The sequence below is a fragment of the Typopeltis vanoorti genome, chromosome 14 (genome assembly GCF_054136105.1).
Source record: "Typopeltis vanoorti isolate ZY-2024b chromosome 14, IOZ_Tvanoo_1.0, whole genome shotgun sequence".
NCBI classification, from domain to species: Eukaryota; Metazoa; Arthropoda; class Arachnida; order Uropygi; family Thelyphonidae; genus Typopeltis; species Typopeltis vanoorti.
This window is the reverse complement of record NC_143562.1, coordinates 60,925,129-60,947,839: the sequence shown is the minus strand read 5'-3', so window position 1 is coordinate 60,947,839 and position 22,711 is coordinate 60,925,129. Positions and strand designations below refer to the sequence as shown.

Genomic DNA, 22,711 nt, shown 5'->3' with positions numbered 1-22,711 from the left:
TCGACACCTTTAACTTCTAGTTGATATTTTCTACATAGAACTACCGAGATTTTCAAACCGCTCTTCGGAGTGCTCTTTGATCCATTACGTTAGCTTCTTTGGAATTTTCTGCTCCTTTCTTGGCTGAAGTAGCATCCTCACTTCCAAGATTTTTTGCAGATGTCTAATGTTACCTGTTGTTGGTTTTGGATGATGCAGTATTTTACGAATGTCACTAATGGATGGGTTACTGATATGTTATCATATGGTATCATTAACAGTACGCAGATCTATATCTAAATGTATATTGGGTAATGGATGTTCACCTTATACAGACGTACAGGCCACATATGATAGTAGTATTCGTAATGTTTCTTCTAAAGCAAAGGATGTCCACCACAGTGTATGTAGATAGGATGAAATCCATCACAACAAATATTAGTTTTATATGTTTAAGCCAAATTGCTTTGCTGTGTGGTCTGGTGAGTTAAAGAAGCCGAACTTACTTAAATAAATAGCTTAATAAGATCTGGTAACTTATTTAATTCTTTAAATCATTCTTTCAGACTGTGTTCAGTGCTTTTTTTTTCCCTCTAGGTAACCGATGCAAGCGATGGCTTGCGGATCAATTCCATATCCGTCCAACCAGATGTCACACAGGTACAGAAAATCTCTGATGATAAATCCAGGTTATTTTCTCCAAGCAGAAGTCCAAATTTGACTAGATCTCCTACGCCTAATGCTCCTGGTGACACGTCTGCTAAATCTGTTACGCAGGAAGTAACGAAAGACGACAAAAAAATCGAGAAACACACAACCGAGACGATCCACGAAAAACAAGGTAATGTGGAAACGACAATAGTGAAGAAGGAACACGAAACAGTCATTAAAGATGGCGGGGAATCCCTTCTGCCATCAACCACTATGGTCAATGGCCATATTCCTCGCATGTCTTTCGGCTCCAACATAGAGACGACATTCAAAGAACCTGGTGGTTCATTAATGACATCTACAACTACTATCCAGTCGGACTCTTCCCCTAACGTGGTTAAAATTCAAAAAATCGAAAAAGAAACGAGCGAAATTAAGAAATCGTGGCAGTCAAGTTCATCTCCTATTCCAATGGATACCAAAAGTATTCTGGATGAACAGCATTTCACGAAATCAACGTTTTCTTCTTCTTTGGAATCGGTGAGTATATTAATGTAATAAATGAAAAGATCAATGTTTAATCAAGTCAAGAAACGTTTTTTTTCTTGCGACTCTGTTCGACTAACATCACAATCAAAACAACCGATTAACTCTTGATCGTAGCATATGAACATTTGCTAAAAATTCAGGTTTGTTTATCGCATTTAGATTTCATTTGCATACTAGTGTTTGTCCCTCAGAGGAAAAGCAAAGGAGTTAATTTTTAGCATTAGTAAAAACTCGGATACATTTCTGAAAATCTAACAAGAAACAATGAAACACATCAGTGATTTCCATAGAGATATATTTCCTTCTTTATAATGCTATTTGTTAATAAATAATCGATAATATTGGAAGTTATGGCTGTGGTAATTGTACCATACCTATATTGGCATGTTATTCATCTACCTTTCACAAAATTTTAATTTTTGTAACCTTTACATTTTCATCGTCAACCTCGGTTTTTGTTACTACCCTTTTTTATAGCCTCTGGGAAATCTGGAAGAATGTATCTATCTCCATGGGAACAAAGTTGAGGATTTTGGATACAGTTGTTTTTCCAACAGCGACTTGTGAATGCGAGACTTGGAACTTAAAGAAGATAAGAAAAGAATAGTTGATTTTGAGATGTGTTACAGAAGACTGTTGAGGATATCATATACCGAAAGGCGTGCAAATGAATGGGTGTTAGAAAAGATCAATAGAACTTTAAGGCCCCTCAAGGATATTGACAGAAGAAAGTTAAAATATTTTGGACACATTGAAAGGATGGAAGGAGGACTGCTTAGAACAGTAATAGACGGAAAAGTTCCTGGAAAAACAGGAAGGGGTAGACCGTCAATGAGATGGATTGTGTGTGTGTGTGTGTGTGTGTGTGTGTGGAGTGACTGATCTTCAGAGAGTTGAAGCCTCTAGAAAAACATACAACAGGACTACATGGCGAGGCCTGGTGTGGCAATCACCGAGCATCGGAGTGACCATACGGCATCTGTGGATGTCCAGTGAAAATATAAAGGAAATCAATATCCCTCACGCTACGGAACTTCCATCCGTAGTTTTACCGAACCTTCGTACTATGGAAATATTACTATTTGCAAGGATGTAAAATATCAGTACCAAAGTATCAATCTGTAGCTAGTTGAATATGCTATTTGACATTTTACAATGCGTCAATATAATACTTGAGTCGTACGAGTCTCGTGATTACTAACAAAGGGTTATAGATAACATCGCCATCTCCCTTTAAGAACTGTTTTTATTGTATTTATAAGAACTTTTCCAGTAGAGTTATCTATAATATATTACTATCCACCTACGGGCAATAACACCTCATTCTTCATAAATAAGACATTTTTAAGCATATTAGCAATGATGGTTAAATAATCGCTAGTGACAGTTTTGTCTAATATCAGCGCATATAATTATTTTGCACTTTGTTAGATATTGCATGCAAGGAAAAGACGATCAACCTATTTTTCACACTTCTTGCCAGAACAACCATCTTCAAAGCTGTTTTACAGTATCCAGAATAGTCACTCATAAATTTAGGAGCGGGAAAGGGGGGGGATTACAATGGTTGTTTAAGTATCACATTACCATATATCGAAAGGCGTTTTTTTTTTTTTTTTTAAGCTTTCGTGGAAAGTGATAGAATTCTTTACTTTTATATTAGATATGTCTAATTTAAGCGTCATCTTCAACATTTCAACAAGTGCGTTATCCAGCTTCGCTTCATAAAACCAAAATGGCGCTACTGCATTCCACATTTTGTGATCAGCTCACTGATCACGAAATGTGGATGAATGCGTAATCGCAGCTTCATTTTTCATGAGTTAAAATGGGTCATTTTATTTTAATAAAAAAAAAAAATGTTATAGACATCATTCCCAAGCAAGAATAAGCTTACGATTATTAGCATGGCCTTTAGATTTAATATTAAGAATGTCGAAGTTTTGTATCCACCTACATTTCCGCACTAAATCATTCCACGCATTCACCGAATGACTGATCGAGTGACCTCTTGAGCAATGACCGAGGTATTTAACCTTGAACTATGATTCTGCGAATTTCCACCGAAGGCGGATCAATACTAGTAGTAATAATAGTAGCAACAGTCATGTTGTGTGCAGCGTAACTTTCTAATAAACTTTTTATTTAATGTTATTTTTTCGAACATTAATGCATGTGAGCATCGTAGGTTTATGGTGATAATTCTTAGCTTAATTCAACAACGATATAGATTATGTGCGAAACTCTTAATTATTAAGTAATGCGTACAATATAAATGAACCGAAACTTATATTGAAACACTCCCCCATTCATATCTGTAAGTTGACAATATTTAGGTTTGATTAAATAAAAAGAATATCTGTGAAAAGAATTTTATTACAAGCATGTTGAATTGATTGTGAACTAATTAGTTTGGAACAGATTATAAAGGAAGAAAACAGAAGCTGTTAAAATGGTTCATGCAAATGATTCCTATTTTTGCAGTTTATTATTACTACTACGTGACACCTCCAGGGAGTCCAAGGACTCATCGCGGAAGGGCACTCTACTCTACTTCGCTAAATACATCTCACCCTCTCCACTACTACTTAATTCTCCTACTACGACACTACTACTATCAACGCCATCTACCGCCCGTCACCCCAACAACAGTATTTTCTTGTCTATAAATTGCGTGTGTTCTGAAGGCCGATCGGTCTGTCTGTTTATAAATACATATTAATTGTTTACTCGGTTTAACCTTATTTTTTGCTTTATGTGACTCCTTCACACCAAAAGCTGTAAATCTATAGTACATCAGTTCTCTGTGTTGGCTAAGGATTTTACTATTTTATTAATTTTTCTTTTATTCTTTAACTAATCCGGAACTCCTGCTCTAAAGATCAAACACGAACCACTTCAGGTCTCACACTGAGCGATAAACTTTATTTTCCGCCTAAAGATAATCGTAAACATTCATGTCGGCGATGCGAACACACACGCAAATTTTTTTTTCTCTGTATGTGTGTGTGTGTTCTATTTTTCTTCGAATTGTAAATTCTCTGAATTTAGAGAAAGAGACGTAACATTTATTAATCATCGATCAGTAGCAATTTATGTTTGAGGCCCTAGGCTCAATTATGTTATAAGGCCCTTTATGTAATAGTGCTTTTTATATTAAAAAGACAATAAAATCCTTAAATAATAACAATATTTTTAATAACAAGCATTTTCTTTATTTATAATTAGTTATTTAATTTTTCTAGTTAGTATTACAACTTACAATGTTACATTTCATGCTTTTAAATCTGCAAACTGATCGATAATGTTATCATAATTTAATATATTAACTTTATCATTTTCTATAAACATTATAGATAAATCATTGAAATGAGTCTAAAGTCTTTCTTAAGTAATTTTTTATTCTTTTTAAGACCGAAAAAAGAACGTTCGTCCCCGCTAGCATTGCTTATTGGTAAAGTCAAAAAAAAAAAAAAAAAAAAAAAAAAAAAAAAATTAAGATTGTCTCTACGTTAGGAAATGTACTTTGCAAACCATCTATTATTGTTTTATACATTGAAGAGGACACGATGTACCTTCTTCTTTGATAAATTTTGTAAAATGAAAAACCTTATCTTCAAAATATTCAGTGTCAATATCGTCTTTGCAACTAGTTGATGTCTTAATGCAAGTTTTTATATTATCTATATTTTTAGTTTTCTTCTATAATTTTATATTTATAGAGGCATATTATCTTTTTCCTATGTAATTTTTGAAAGCCCCTCGAGACGACGAGACCCTAGGCGCGCGTGCCTAGTGCGCCGATTGGGTAATCCACCACGCGATGCATTTTTATGCTTAGTTTCTTTATTATCCAAACTACAAGAAATAATATGGATGAAGGCGTTTTCATTACGTATACGTTAATGAACTAAAACCATAAACAATCCTAACTTGATTTGTATAATGCCAAGACCAAGCCTACTTTTTCACTCATAAATTTGAATATTTATACTATTACATGATTTATAGTTGACGTAAATAATTTTTATATCTTCTTGCAATAAGCTTTGGATGTTCCTTTTTTGATTGGGATTATTAAGTCTCGTCCTCAATGCAAGTGAGAAAACGATAATCGTTCCACAATTGAAACAAGGTTAATATCAATTTTTAGGAGGTCTCATTCACCCTCAAAGTTTAATCCATTAATATGATATTAATATTGGTTCTTTATGTCTGCATACTACAGAATCCATTCTAAAAGCATTCGTATCCAGCTAAAACTGTTGGTGATTGTCAGTATTTCATCCAAAATCGTATTCGCAAGTCATTGTATATGACACTCGTGTCAGTGATGTTCCATTCCTGTTTATAGGATGTCGAGACAGAATTGTATTAGGAATGTTTCATAAAAGTCTGAGAAATCTCCCGTTTGAGCATCGTGAAAAGTAATTGGCAATAAATCAAGAAAGCCTTCCCACGTAACAGGGGATGCGGAACTTGGTCTGCTCATGGATGACAGAAACCTGGACTTTTGCCATTAGCAAAAGAGAGTAAACAAGAGACTTCTCCTTTCAGTCATACTTCAGAAACACATGTTGGAAGATTTTTATCGGTAGAATTTTTGGACACAGACCGAGACAAGTAACATGAAACCAAGGAATTGACCCTAAAGTGTTTCATCATAAGACGAGCATTTTTCGAAATATTCTAAATGAATTTGTGATTGGGAAATGCTAAGCCAAATAATTCTTTTCTCTATAGATAAACGCGCAGAGTTCTCTCCGACATCCCCCCCCCTTACTTTGTCTTCAGTATTTGTTTGAAATCGGCCTCTTTTTTGGTTATTTGATTTAATGAAATTCTAAGTATCTTTTTTTCCACGTTCATCGTAAGCAAGTTAGTTTCTTATAAGTGGTACAGTTTGTAGGCCTACCACTCATAAAAACGAACGATTATTAATCCCATTCTTAACTCTTTTAACGCTCTCTTTTGAAAAAGTCGTTAGTAAGTTGTAAAGATCGATAAACGCCATAGATTTATCTTCCAACTGTAAGATTAAGTTGTCGAGTTTTATGCTACGTTTAGGAAGAATTTTGAAGAATAATGCCTCCTTTCTTTTTAAGAAATATATCCACGTGGCAATGCGAATTAAACTTTACTGATTCATTATTTTTACACACCAAAATTTATACACCACTTGATATTCATCGAATGAATATTGTTTATGGGGATGAGTTAAGACACCAATATTGATGTTGGATGTACATATCTTAGTTGTAATCCTCAGCAATGCTTTCTGGGACGCGATTCTGCATTCAGAATTCTTGCCAAAACTTCGTTGGAGTGTTGCACAATTTGGAGAGTTCATTCTAACGTGCAACAGCATTTCCTCCAATATGACAATATATGGGCTCACAGAAACGCGTGTAAATGAATGAGGAGATTTACCCCATGGTTTCGACCGCACTGGACCACCCACTACAGAGATTCGACTTGGCTTGATCGCTGTCCACAACTAAAGAGTTATTTGAGAGAGAATCGCACATCGGGTCAACAATATGGACCACAGCGATTATGTTGAGAAATAAGGATACATAAAAATTTAATTGCATTTTATTCTATAAATTTACCGTTTTTGTTTAGTTTGAACTTCCATTAGCGAAACAAATAGGAAGTCTTCAGCACGCCCATATTCTCATGCTACGAAATTGGGGTAACAAAATCCTTTTCGTCAGGGATTGGCTACTTTATTTAGCATCTGTGTGAAACATTTCAGTTTGTTGCATTGTAGTTTAACACTTTTGAAAACGTATGCGAGACAAGATTGTTTTTTTTAACAATGAGCCATCCTTAACAAATTTCTCCTATTAAAAATCTGCAGGACATTTCCAGGTAACTACATCAAGATTCAAAATATTGTAAGAGAGCGAATTCAACTTCAACTTTCAACTGGTTTAGCTCACAGGATAGCATATCCGCCTTCCAACAAGTTTGTGGTTTTAAGTCTTGCAGTGGTAGTATGTTTTGTCTTTAGATGAAAACATTATCTGGTTTCTAGAGCAAGGGTTTTGGATTATCTTAACCCATCCACAACACTACTGTAATATACTATGGGTTTACAAGCTTTTATTGGTAGAAATAACATACAAAAAAGAATCAGGCTAATCTATTATGTCTCTTTCTTTACAAACTGGCTCTAGCACAGCGACAGTTAATTACTTTTTTATTGCTTTTTTTTCTCAAGTATTTTCCACGAATACTATTCATTTCAGCTGGCATCCAGTATACTTTAGTTCAAGGCACTAAAAATAACCAACATCTAGTCACAGTTCATATACAGTCCAACTTAAAACTGATTATTTTGTCTTCTTTCGTTTCTTTTAACATGAACGTTTGACTTCATTTGACAAGTTTTTGAACTCGGTCTTTCTTTTTTTGGAGTATGTCGCAGGCGCTGTAAGAATAGTTATAACGAGCAAGATATTTTATTGTAATGTAACATTACTGTATTATATTATCAAATTGTTTTATTTATTGAAGAACAATGTCTTCTCTCTTTTCTCTAGCCATTGCCTTTTAGACAAAAAAAATGAAAAATCTGTTTAGTCTCCTTCCCCTAGAAATGTTGTTCGATCTTTCAATTAAGTATTTAGCTCATTGGCATATAGACTTCTTATAAACCCAATTTTGGTAATGATATGGCAGTCTTCCTTTCCTACTTCGTCTGTAGAAACCCTTGCTCCTTATGCAACTAGCTAAATCATCTTCAGTTGATAGGTCATTATAAATTCTTCGCTTCCCAGACGGATTCGAACCCAGGGCTTTCCATAGGGAGGGCATCGTTGTCATCCACTGTCCTACAGCGCCGTATTGTTTTTGTACCTTGAAGCTTTTCTGGAGGTGTTTTATGGCATCCTCTGTACAGAACATAAGTCGAACAGTAGCATCCCTTCCCAAGTAGAAAAATCAGCTTTTATAAAGACTCCAGGTGAAATATCTGCGCTTTATTTATATATTTTTGTTCTTTCTATCTATCCAGCTGTAATATCCAAACAAAATTAACATTTTCTTTGAACAGACTAAGCGGCAAAGTTTTTGAAACTTATCTACCAGTGGTATGAATTATTACACAATAAATCGTTAAACCAACCAACTGTTCAACTCTGAAATAACTGGCTACTTTTCCACGTTCATTTATCTCATCTGAGCTCACGTTTACTACAGACATTCAGTACTTAAGTTTTAACTGTGGCTTGTGTAATTTAAGATTTTGCCATTATATGTGTCGAATAAATGCTGACTGCACGGTACGTGTGTTTTTGCTCCGCCTACGTGCCGATTCCTCTTTTGTCGGTAAGAATCGGCACGTGGTGTTATTCATCCTTCTGTTCTATTTATACCTAAAGATTTTTCGTTGGAACGACTATGCTTCTGTTTTGAATGCACATATTATCTAGGACGTTGACAGTACATATAATACGATAATTATTTCATAAAATATTACTTACTAATGGTACGAACTCGGATAATTTACTTACGCGAAAGTGAAGAGTTATTTGTTATGGGTGCATTAATTTTATGTCATATGCTAAGCGCGTTTTAAATTTTTAATGTGTTGCGTAAGCAAACGGACATAATTCAGTGTAGTGTTTATAAACAATTAAAATATTTCAAGTGCTTCATAATTTTTATTGCATAATTATAAAATATTAAGTTAAATTTCAGGTCTGAGAATTGAAGCCTTTGGCTCTTCATATAATTAGTAATAAGATATTAGATTTGGTTACTTTAGAATAGCATAGATGGCGCTCGTTTTTATGCGGATAGTAATTTCTAAGGCTCTAAAGCCTTACTAATTTCCGTTTCTGTAATTACCACGTGGGTCGCAACAACCGGCTTAATTTTCTGCGCAGTCAGCTCCACCTTTTTTCGTTTTTCCTAGCGTTTATACACGTGCTTGGAGAAGCCACTATTTTAGGGTGGCGTGATTAACAGTTGTGTGTTTAGAGCTGTTATGGGCGACTAGCAGACGACGCGGCAAGTCGCATTACTAGACATCGCGAAAAAACTACGTACTGTCGGGGATTTAAAAAAATGAAAAAAGAAATCAGTTTCTGGTTATGAACAGTACTTTGAATACAACCTTAATTGCATATTTATTTTAAAAGGATCTTATAACTAATTATAAAGTTCCATATTGAGTAGGAAACGTCTATATAGCTTTCATTCGAGTTAAAGAATACGGTAAGATTTGAATTCTATTTTAGTTTATTATGATTACACTCGTTGAGTGAGCTAGAGAGGTTTACACCATGAACAATACTATAATTATACAATATACATTATATAAGAATTATAAAAATATTACTGAAGTCTACAGGCTTACCGCATATTATAAAACTCAATCATAATAAAAATTACTCTTTTAAAGAACTGACTACAAATAATAAACATTAAAATTTCCGAGCAAGCATGTTATGATTTGACTTATAAAATATTGATTAAAAAGCGGGTACTGGACTTTCAAGTGCTTCATAATTTTTATTGCATAATTATAAAATATTAGATTTGGTTACTTTAGAATAGCATAGATGGCGCTCGTTTTTATGCAGATAGTAATTTCCGTTTCTGTAATTACCACGTGGTTCAGAACTTTTAAAGAGGAATACCAACCAAGGAACACATGCAATTAAAGGTCAAAAATACTGTGTAGTGTGTGATAATTAACACACTAGACAGTATTAAATTTTTAAACTGAAGGCATCGTGCCGAAAACCAATCGCGGTTGAGCTTTGGATGAAGTTGCCATTTGATTCTGTGTGCAATGCTACTTGTAGTTATCTGAAATAAATTCAGATTATTTTCTTGCTCACCAACTTAAGCAGACTAGAAAAGTATCTAAATTTGTCAAGGCACAGGAATTGCACATTGATTACTGTTGTGGAGTTAGTAACGCGGTTTGTTTCGAAAACTAGACAGTCTAGAGAAAAAAAATAATAATAATAAATTTGTTTCCAGTGTTTTGTGATGTGATGTTATCATAGGCTACCCTACCATAGCATATACGAGAGGTATTTGCTATAATAATATCTTGATTTACACGGTACTCGAATTGCATGATTTCGGTTTTTGCACGGTAGAAAACATGCTACAAATTTTCGTTTTACACCTACGATTTCGGTTTAACAGGAAGTCTACAAATTAAAAAGCGGGTATTTAAAAAAAAAAAAGCGCGTGTGTTGTATTAAAAAGCTATGCAGGCGCCCTATACCCATTCTCGGTTTAGTTTCATACCCATTTGGTAGGGTACAGCTATTATGTTACGGTACACTGACATATCAGTTATGCCAGACAAGTGCGTGCAATTTTTTAGATGTAATAGTTAAGCTATATTCTACGCAATGTGGATCTAAATTGTTGTTATGAGCATATAATTGATCGACTAGCTAACTTAAGTACTGTTATTAACGTAAGTGGTTTAAAAGTTGTTCAGACGTCGCTATTCAGTATAAACTGCATTGCATCTATTAAAAATGTTAATTATAAACTGTTTAAATAAAAGTATTTTTGTTTTATTGTGCATTTTATTATTCTTACGTTTTGTGTATTTATATGTAAAAATAGTTACATTTATTCTAAAAATATATCTAAATATTTGCGTTTTAAGGAAATCTAGTAATTTCTATACAAATTATGTTGGCCTCGATTTATTATTATTATTATTATTACGGCGACTCCAAGGAGTCCTTAGACTCATCGAGGGAGGCCCTAAACATCATGTCGATTACAACTATTCGACATTCACACAGTATCTATCATACTTTGCCTTGAACTCATTCACTGTCACAGCACCCACAACAGACTCTGGCAGCTTATTCCACTCATTCACACTCTCCAAGTAAAAAACCTAGCTCTAACATCCTTTCTAACCACACTCTTGCCAAGCTTCTATGGATGTCCCCTAGTCCTCCCACCACCAGTTCTGTTCTCAAAAATATCCTCTGAATTAATCCTATAGAAACCCTTCAGTGATTTGAATGTCTCAATCATACTCCCCTTTTCTGCCTATCAACCAATTTTTGCAACCCACAAATGTTTAACCTGTTCTCATAAGGTTCATTCTATAGACCTGCCATCATCTTGGTCACTCACCTCTGGATCCTCTCAACCTCCTCCCCATCAAGAAACTTAGGTGACCAAATCTGGGCACAGTAGTCGAGATGGGGTCTTATCAAGGCTCGATGCAAAGGAACAATAAATTGCTTGTCTCTGCTCGTCAAAGCATTCTTCATCATCGAAGTGATTTGATGAGCTGATTTAGTCACTTTTGCAATGTGCTCCCTAAACTTCAACTCCCTTTCCACCAACACTCCCAAGTCCCTGGCTTCATCAATCTCCTGGTGTACAGTTCCACCATTGTAATATACTGCTGCTAATCTTTTCACCCCAAAATGCATAACCTTACATTTTGCCACATTAAATTGACATCCATTCTCCTTAGCCCAAGACTCCAATCTATCGAAGTCGTCCTGCAAAATTTTGATATCTTCTGCATTCACTATTACCCTACCCAACTTTGCATCATCAGCGAACAAATGAACCGTTCCTCTCAGATCCTTCCCTATATCGTTAATGAACAAATTAAACAGCAGTGGTCCAAGAACAGAACCCTGCGGCACACCACTAGTCACGGGCCGTCTTTTGGACTCTACTCCTGAGTAAACTACTCTCTGATTTACGCGATTATTTGCAGAAGCAATCTGTGCGGATGTTCTTTGCAGATGACTGGAAGTCCGAAGTTAAAAATAAAAAAAAAATCCATTTTCATGGCGCTGCTAATAACTACCCCGCCCTAAATATAATCTTTCCCTCCCCTCCCGAAAGATATGATCGTAAATAACTGTTTTCCCTTTGCTTTGTGTACAGCGACATGTAATACACGGTTCGAAATATGTTGATATTTTGTCTTGATTTTATTTATAATAATAAATAACAATAATTATAATTATAACAATATTAAACTTAGCAGCTCTCCTGAATAAGCTCTGGTATATAGCATTAATTCAAGGAAATTCCACTTAACTCGGATTCCTTCTGAGAAAAAGAATCGTTTGATCGAAAGAAATGTCTGCGCACACAGGAGAGGGGGGGGAGGGAAGAAGAAGAAGAGGAAAATATAAGATTGAGAAAAACACCGTGCATTTGATTTGTAGCTGAGTCTAAAGTATATAATTGTACTGTTTAATCAAATAAAGGAATGCTGTATTCACTGAGTTATTTTTATTTATTTTACTTTTTAATCATTTTATTTAGAATTAAGGACAAATGCAGTTCAAGTCGTTTGTGGAATCATTTACTGTTTCAGTTCAGTGTTTGATTAACTATGTAGACCTTAGAGATTCATAGTGCAGCATGTTCCAACTGTTCCTGCCTTTCGCCGTTTCCTTGATATCCCATCTTCTCGAAGTGTTCCTTAATGTTTTCTTCCCGTTGTCTTCTCGCCCTTGGTCTTTTTGCTTTTGAACTTCTCCAGACAATTCTCTTCCATCCCAGTTAAGAACTCTGTCCACTGAAGCATTTTTTGTTCACTGTATTTGACTATCTTTGGATATTTTTATATTTCTTCTTTTTTTTTCTTTCATTTTCTAATTCTCTATTATCTTATTTCTAGCCCGAATGTTTCTTAGAACTGTTTTCAAATATAGGGGATATTTTCGTCTTTTGTTGAGGTCCAAATTTCATATGCGTTGGGTTGTATTATTGTTCTGTATTTTTTAAGATATTTTTTCATTAATGTCTACTCCTTAATTAAATTTTTGTAACTGTCAAATTCTGTATCCTTGATCTGGACATGTACTTAAGTTTCCACTTTATTTTAAAATACTTTTATTATTGTTGGACTGCTTGTTTACCCATCCTCTCCCCTCTCTCTTTGTATATGTTAGTTGTGTTTCTTCAGATCTTCTTCATAATCGACTATTAATTTCGGATCATCATATCCAAAGATTTATTAATTTCATTTCTCACCTTGGCGTTATACCTTCTAATAAGCTGTTTTTGAAATCTATTAAATGATGTGCATCCATATAGACTACTTTTCTCCATTGATTTTGTGTGTGTGTGTGTGTTCAAGTATATTGTTTATTCTTAAAAAAGAACCCACTAATGATGCAGAACATTTGACTCTTCAGGCAAGTTTTTAGCACCTTCGTCACAGTATACTCATATTTATATTAGACCAATTTGAAATAATTCAAAATTTGAACATTGTGGTCTCATTCACCACACAGACAAAATCGGACTTGACAATACGCAGCATCATACCAAATATGTTACCAGTACCAAGGAATGTATGTACCAAGGAATAAATGGGGTGGGAGAATCAAGACTGCTTGTGAGTCGTGTTTAATAGGAGAAAATACATATACGTTTATCTCGTGCGTCTAATTAAATCTTCTTTTATGGTAGTAACATGAAATTTTTCAGCCTGTTACATAGATGTACACTTCTGAATTGATATTTACATACTCAAATATGTTAGATTAAGTCAGCCTTAATTCACAGAAATTAAATTTATTTAATCTTGATCATCACAGCATTTTGAATTTTTTTGGTTCGGTCTGCACCGATAATTAAATTCTTATTGCCGGATATATACTCTGTTGACCTCTACTAAATGAAACTAAACTACAAGGAGTATTCCGATTTTGAAGATCTTGTTTTTCATTGAAACGAATAAGAGATAAATGTGAATTTTTTTTTCAATGCACTTCCGCATTTCTAAATGACTGGTGTACTACTTTTATATTATTAAATTGATTATTTTATTTTACTAGATTATGTCTAGAATATTTTCCATTTTTACTTGTCGGTTGTAGAATTCGCCGCAGTTGGGTCTCGACTCCGAATATTTCGGACCAATGAAGACTGAAAACTATGGGAGTAGCATCTTCCAGTCATCGGAAACGGAATTAACTACTATACCAAAGAAAAGTAAGAGTGTTTGTCTTTATAGTAATATTGGATAAAAACCAGATTACTGAAAATTACAGTACAACTTGTATATTTGAGATTTTAAGTGCTAAGTATGATGTATTATGAAATATTTCATTCCTTATGTTAAAAGGAATCTTGTAAGAATTTGGATTGAATGTTTTATCAATGTTCTGTACACTTTTCTTCAGAACTCAAGGAAAGGATCTTCCTCTTTTCTTTCTCTCTTTTTCTTTCATGTAATCTCTGTTACGTGCCTTATTGCTTTTCGATTGAGGAATAATCAGTAATCCCTTCTAATTCTATCTAACGATTGTAGACCATCCCCTAAGCATGCATGTTTTCCGAGAAATTCACTCATACTATATGTAATCATTTCTCTCTTCGATATTTCTCACTTTTAAAGAAAAATATATGTGTAAACGCATAGAAATGGTCCGCGTATTCAATAATTTACTTACATTTTCCAAACGTTGTAACTGCGTAAAGTCTCTCACTTTGCCGCCTACAGTCTTTAAGTTAGAATTCCATCACAGTAGTATTTTTTTTTTTTTTTTTTTTTTTTTTTTTTTTTTTTTAGGTGAGAGAGATTTTTAGCCATAATGGCTTGCAGCTTGGAGTGGTATAAAATCTATGTTGAACCACAAGCAGAGTTCGCTGAGCTAATCCATCCATCTACCCATACTACTGGTATTCAAAAGGATTTACGAAATGAGGTTTCTTAAGTTGGAAAAATAAAAATAAAGACTGTTGCTGTTGCGTGTCATTCAAAGTAATTCTTTTGGATGTTAATTTTTTTAAAAAAGTTTTTCTATCATAATCCTTTTTCCTCCCTCAAATTTAAAATGTTGGTCTCTGATGGAATTTCGTTTGAACAGAGCAGTTACACAAGGGGATATTTTTCTTTCTTTTTTTTAAGGGAAAAAAAGTATCGCTCTTTTATTTTAAATATTTTATATGATCATATATCAGTAAAATTAATTATTTGTTAGCGTATGATAAATTTATGTACTGATGATTTCGGACGTAAGACAACGATTTCAAAAAGAAACATAAGTGAATATAACTTGTTTTCCTCTGAAAATATAAAAGTTTAATAGGTACTTTCTCGTTTGAACACATCATATTTTGTATTTAATTTTAATCTATGTATATTTGTTTTCATAAAGATTTTATTTCATTTCAAATCAGCAAGAAATTTATGAACTTCATTATTACTACTGTTGTACTTGGCGTTTTTTTTTTTTTTTTTTAGCAAATAGAGAATCTTTCGCTTTCATACAAGTTGTTTGACACCTCACTTCCAGAAACATTTGTTAGAATACATCAGCACCTGTTTTCACTACTTATCATTATCATGCCATCTAGCGTCAAGGTACTGAGAAGGCTGGAATTGGCTGTTAATAAACACATTATATATCAGTTTGATTGGCAGAACAGACGAATCAGTAATAATGACAGGAATCCATATTTTCATTTTTTTTTCTTCAAGTTACGAAATACTAATTTGTAATAGGTTAAAAATTTTCGTTGAGAAATCAGCAAAAGGAGAATATTGTAATTTAAATAAATGCAGTATTGAGTCCTCTTTCGGCTGTAGTCTTTCATTTTTATAATTGTTTATTTATTTGGCGGGTAAGTTCAACGAAACATCCAAAGTCTGAAGTTCTGCTTTCTTTTCTGCCCAGGCTCAAAGGGAGTGTATTGATCACGAACTTGTAAAAAAAAATGCAAGCCTATCTCCCCCCCCCCCCCCGGCGCATATTTAGATAACACGGTTTCATAAGTTTTGTACACAGTGCTAAAAAAATCACCGGTACTGCATTTTGCTGTGCAATACTTTTGATTTATTATATTTTCATCTAATTTTAGGACCAGTTTATAATTTTCCCATTCAGGCTTATTTTTCTCCATCCATCTATCCCGTAATTGGAAGAGGAAATGCCTCTTGTCTTTTTGAACAAATGGTATACAACACGCATTTGTCGCTTGTTGTTTTTCTTATACATTTACATCTCCCAATATAATACTTATTACTAATATTAATTATATTAGTAAATTGAATTAATATTGTTGAAAGTTTCTCACTTGGTTTCACTTTGTCACGATTTGTCCCAGTCTTGAAAGATACTTCAGGCGCAAACTTTGTTTGCTTACACTTGGATAATGGATTAAACCAAGTATATAATTTCTTGCTATCTTTAATTTGAATTAATATTTGAGATTTCTGAGAAACGAGGCAGTTCACTTTATTACGAACAAATAAATGCTTTTTAGTGTACTAAAATATTTCTGCGGATAACATTCTCTGTATACGTACTTAATTTATAAATACCTTCAGTACACTTGTCTCGGCTTATTTTTCAGTTATATGTTAATAATAGGCATGCGTTTCCATTTCATTCAAAGCAAAATCCACTTCCCTTGCATTTAGTTAAAACCCTGATTGAAAAGAGCGTCTCATCAGATTTCAGTAGTCCTTTTTTCATGCGTAAACTCCCTTCCGGAATGATGTTTGTTATAGTATTTTCACACAAATGTTCTTATGAACAAACAGCCATAGGTTGCCAAAGGTTTTGTGGATATGACGCAGTTAGCAAGTACGTAAGTTTGCCTTTTGTAGCAAGACATTGTGTCAGAAATGAACATTTTAGTTCGTTTGCTTTCATTATTATTCGTCTAAAATTGGTATTTTTATTTTCTCCTTCCATTCGACTGCACTTATGTATTTTTGGTGTCTTCATTTCTTTGATAATATCATTTTTGTTTCTTTATAGAGAAGATGTTTTCTTCGTCCAGCTTCTATGAGGAACCTTACGCGATATATCCAACAGTCGAGGAACAGGTCGAACTATGCCGTAAAATTGCCGATTCCTTATCAGACGACACCAATCAAAAGTCCCGAGGTGCAAATATGTTTAACAGGAGAGTAAAGAAATCTAGTAAATGGATTCATGAAGGTAAGCGAAATAAAATTTACTCGTATGTTAAGAATTCTGTAAGTTCTCGACACCGTTAACCAGGAGTCCTGGAGATATAGAAACTAGTGTGTTAGTATAACGCAAAATATATTCCCATAGTAATGACACGATCATTTTTATTTATTTATATGTTAGTTCATGTAATCCTACGCACTAAACGCAATCCCGGAAAACAGTATGGTTCAGTTACGTTAGCATTCTAGTATTTTTGTTTCTCATGTATCCCTCGTTATTTTCATAATACTTATTACAGTATGGCGAGAGTTATTATAGCGCCTCGTTATCGCATTATTCTCTTTTGAATGGTGCACTGTTTCTCCTTCCTTATTTGGGATATGCAGTAAAATCCGGATTTCCTCTTCGGCAGAGAATGTTAAGTCGTCATCCGGCACGAGTTTTCTACGTATACAAACTGGAATGTTTTTTTGGAGTCGTTTATTTTTATTTTTTATTTATTTTATTTTTTTTATTATAAATAACCAATCATTCTGTCGTTTTAAAAGCAGCCTTGAAAATAAGGCATTAAGAATTTCGTTCCTTCCGTTCCCAAGTATGAATCTACGCAGTTGCTAAACATTTGGGTTTTACGATGGGTGAGTTTGAATTTTAATAAATTTCATTTTTATTTCAATAGGATCTTAAATCTAGGCGCACCAACTGAATTAATCGAGCAACTAAATTGGAATTTGGTTTTCATGAGTATATGCGGTCTCTGTGTTAAACTGCTCGTAGCTACTGTTAGGATTATGGTTTATCGACAACGTATCGTTTTCTTGTATCTCAGTTACATTTAGTCATTAGATCGCAATGAAAACCTTTAATCAAAGTCGCTTTTTTCCTGTTATAATCAGTTAAAGATACAGAAGTCATCAAATCAACCATAAAAATTCTGAGCTAAACATTGTTCATTGAACTGAACGAAAAGCTCAGTATATTTTTGTTTATTTAAATAAACGTTTTTAGCAAATTGTCACTGCGTAGTATTTTAGAGTTATGGAAAGAATTATTTGGCATGATCATGCATACTGTAACCATTAATTACATTCGTTTATCAATTCCCAGTTCTGTTTCAACATGTTCTTTATCGGCAAAGTGATAGCAAAATGCATTTTGTCATGCATTGTATTTTTTTTGTCCTTTTCCTTTTTTTCTTGAAATGCTCAATGGACATTTAAACATTTTCCAAATGCATTCCGTTTTTGGTTTAGTTTATGAATGAACAGTTTGATAGTCCACTTGTTAGTATTCTTATAATAAAGCCGCAATGAATGGATTTAAGGAAATTGTGTGAGAAATTCTAAAATTTTCCAGGTAAGATATTGGTCCATAATTAGAATTTTCAATTGAAAATAACGTTACGTTTTAAATGCTAGAAAGCTTAACTAATTTCTGCTTATTCATATAAATGGGGATTATTTTTAAGGATTACTAGAAACCGATAAATTGAAGAAAAACTTTATAGTTTCAATAAAGTTTATTTTAACAAACACTTAAATAATGGAATAAACCTTATGGTGAAGATGAAATGAATTCAGCTTTTCGTTTGCAACTTCGTGAATTTTACAAGAAGGTCGTTTTTTTTTTTTTTTTTTTTTTTTTTTTTTTTTTAATGCGAATAAGTTACTTATTTTGAAACCAGTCATGGGGGGGGGGGCGGGGGAATGCTAGAAGATATAACTACTGACAAATAGTGTAATTTTTTCTAGATACTTGTGGCGTAATCGTAGCGAAATGTCTCTCTAGTGTTATGTCGTTACTTTCCCTATAATAATTTACCTTCCTTATGAATTTACCTCTCTACAATAACTACAAGACTTACAAAATTTCCCTGGCTCTAATATCTGTATCACTTCTTACGTGTTCATTCTATAAGGAAAGCAAATTCTATATCTCTAGCCGATTCCTAATTTTACTCACGTGCTTACCCTGCCTGTTAAAGGTTATTCCTTGCTAAAAGAAACGAATCCTCTAATTTCTTTCTGGGGCCGTCTCCTCTTCAGATATTGACAAATTTATTTTTTAAAGCTGCACCAGCCAATATCTTAGAATAGAGGGGACTCTTATTCGGGGAGACTTTTCCAGACTTTTGGTGCATATAGGTGAATAAATTTAGTGCTTAAACTCATAAATTAAATGCTTTACTGTGGCTAAGTAAATTCTGGTTTGCAGTTGTAACCTCTATAACAACATGTTATACCTTTCTTTCAATCCTCCCCACCACTGCTATGGTTCAGATTAATGAGTGGTAGTTTTGATTCATATCACAGGCAAAACTCAGGTATAGAAGAAAAAACATATTTATTGGAATCTAAAGACATATACACTTAGACCAATCTCGCTTTCAATTAGTTCAATGACATGCTAAATCAAACTGATTAATACTCTAATGCATGAACAATAAATCCTTCTTTTAAGTTAGAAATTAAACACACATAATATACACATTACACACTTCTAATCCATATTCCATTTACTATGTTACTCGTGCACATTAAACTAGTCATAATCATCTATAACCATTCCAGACAATTTGTGTTATGAACATTAGCCACTGCTAAATAATCACTTAAAGTTCTTAAATACTGTCCGTACTCGATTATTACACTACAATGATCTTTCCCCTTTACTGACTGGGTAATTATACAACAAAATCTGTACTTTATGATTTCTTGGGGCAGGACCTCCAGGTCAGTCTGAACTGTCCTCCTTTGTTTGAATTACCTCTCGATACTTCCATAAGCCTGCGTCCACGTGGTGGATCACTATGGTCATCAGATTAAGGTGTCTATTCTGGATCTTTTTCGGGCATTCCACGTTACTACTGCAGGTTCATAGGATACGTCCGCGATATTATTCCGTCGGAACTTTCAACGAAGGAGCGAAGACGGCATATGCCGACATCTCACACTTTAGTACTGGCAGAAATTCAGCCATCGAAGCAAATGCGCACCGTCCGATTTCGTACTATCGCCAAGAAACGCCATCAGGAACTTCCAGTCCACGGGAGAAGTCGAATCATTATCCAGCAAAATAGACGAAAAAAAAGCCTTGAGAAAGGGGTGCAAACCCTTTTTATTCTCCCTTCACTTCCCCCCTTTTTAGCTCCCTGTTACTACAGCGATAGCGCTCTCTTACTTTCTGCGATCTTTTCCCTCCCGCTACTTTCTTCGCTTGCGGAGATTTCGGCACATCGCGAGATCTCTAGCAGCATCTTCCGGGAATGTGTGTTGCTTTCCAAGATTGCCAATGCCTCAGGCCCTCCCGTGACCTTTGGACTATTGTTTACATCTAATTTACCCATTCATTGTATACATGATGCATTCATATAATACTAATTTATACACAAAGTTCTTTACATGGTATTACAATTCTATTAAACGGAGGTATTTCTATTTACAGTTAGTACTTTATTTCTTCTGCTCGAGTACAAGTTTTTTTCTCTCAGCTGATTTTTCTGACTTGTTAAATCCTGAATGAATTGTTTCCTTTTAAAAGTTCTTCATTCAGGATGTAACATTAGCGATTGAAATGATTAGAATTGACATGAGGTAACAGAACTTTAATGGTATTTTATATAAATATTTTAAACAAATTTCTCGATTCTATTTCTGAAGATTGATTAAAATCGTTAGTACGTTGTGGGTTGAATCGTATCATAGCGATTTACTGACTACGCTTGTGATGTTACCATTTAGACTTGCCATAACTGGTTCTGCGTTAAATATTATCAGCCTGCCACACTTGACACATCAATTAACAACTAGAACCTTCTGGAAATAGGGGAAAAATGGCTCCCCCTCCCCACTGAAGTCGTGTTTCTCCTCCTCCTCCATGTACATTTCCACTAGTTGCATTGTTCAGCCTATTGCGACTAAATTTAGAATATATGCAGTGAAATAGATTCTAAAAAGAAAAGTGACACCTGTCAATAGCTCACGATTGCGATGCAATTACAATGGATTGTATAATACATATGAAATTGCTTTATCTCGTTTGCATCATCTAAGGGACGCAGCTGCTAACGGCATTAAAAAGTTACGTGTGTGTGAGAGAGAAAGTGAGTGAGGAGAGATATCCATTGCGAGATATTAGAAACATTGGATTGTCATTATTCAAAAGTATCGTGCACGGGGGGGGGGGGGCGGAGAGATGTGGAAGGGAAACGCGAAAATGAAACTATTTGTAGAAAAGCAAAACCGCTACTTGAAGTGATTGTCACTGTTGGTCAAATGAATTGAGATATAGCAGCATATTGGCACAAAAATTTCACGGTGAATAGTAATATTGTTATACAGTGGACAACTTGAAAGCCTATTATCCCAGGGGAAAAAATAAGTGATAAAAACACGTGAACAAAAGAACATGCTAAGTGGAATTCAGATCAACCGAACATTTTTTTTTTTTTTTTCCGGATAGACCGGAAAAAAGTGAGAGCTTTGCACCAAGACTGTTTCCTGCTTCTTATATGGTTTGGAGTTTTATTCGAGTAAAACTATTTGGAACACTAAATTTCCTTCAAAGAACATTCTAAACTGATAACTTCATTTACATCGTGAAAAGAAGTTTACTACCATCCGTAAATGAATAGTTTCCTGCATTGTAAAAATAAAATGTATTTCGGGATGAACTAAAATTGTATGCATTGTCTGATTCCGACACTTTCAGTAATTAATTAAAAGTACAGATCTTCACATTTCGACCAACATTTGATTTTCACCCCCGAGATGAAATAATACCATTAGAAGGCTGATAAGCCCGGATTGTAACTCTATTAAGCACTGCCGGCATGAAATGCTGGCGGTGCTCAATAGAGCAATAAGGAAGAAGGAACCAATAGTGAAAAGCCACATGCAGGAAATGCTTATGCAAGTGTGATACTATTAATACGGAAGCTGTATGCAGTCTGATTTCCAACATTCCACGGCGATTGTGCTGCAAGTGATAGACAGAGGTGGTCGTACGAAATATTGAAAAAACAACAACCTTTCGATCGCATAGAATTATTTTATTTTATTTTTATTTATTTATTTTTTTGTAGACTTGCATGCTTTTGCATGTTCAATTTTCAGTATACCATGTGATATGAAAATTGTGAATCATTAGGTAGCATGCTGTGTTTCAGTTTTTTTTTTATATATATATAATTTTGTGAAGATTGCAAATATCATTCTTTTATAAATATGTTTTTATTCTGGAGAAATCTTTTAAAATGTAAAAAAATTACCTTATTCACAATCTGATATTGTGCACTGCTTAACACTAACAGCAAAACTAACACATTATTTTGCGTGAAAGCCTTCCCCCCCCCCCCTTCCCGGGAGAATTTCAGCACGATTGGACAAAAAAATTGAACGCTTGATTGCAAAGGCCACCTTCTCCACACAGACCTGCGCACATCGTTCAGTCGATTTTAGACAGATATCAGAGAAAACATTGGAATATGGAAAAGAACTATATGCATGTTTCATAGATTTCGGAAAGCCTTTGATCGACTTCCTAGACATTTAATACGGCAAATATTAACGAAAAATAAGGTACCAGATGAATTAATAGCGGCCATACAAAGCCTCTATAAA

General features: G+C 34.3%; 1 protein-coding gene across 2 annotated transcripts in view; it reads left to right on the top strand.

The window, feature by feature from the left end:
• LOC150099527 (uncharacterized) overlaps positions 1-22,711 on the top strand; it is a 79,414-nt gene that overhangs the window by 39,826 nt on the left and 16,877 nt on the right. For both annotated transcript variants that reach the window (XM_090403414.1, XM_090403415.1), the window contains 3 exons: positions 577-1,170; positions 14,040-14,154; positions 16,932-17,114. In XM_090403414.1, coding sequence (XP_090259540.1) covers positions 577-1,170; positions 14,040-14,154; positions 16,932-17,114 — 892 coding nt within the window. The remainder of the gene's footprint in view (positions 1-576; positions 1,171-14,039; positions 14,155-16,931; positions 17,115-22,711) is intronic.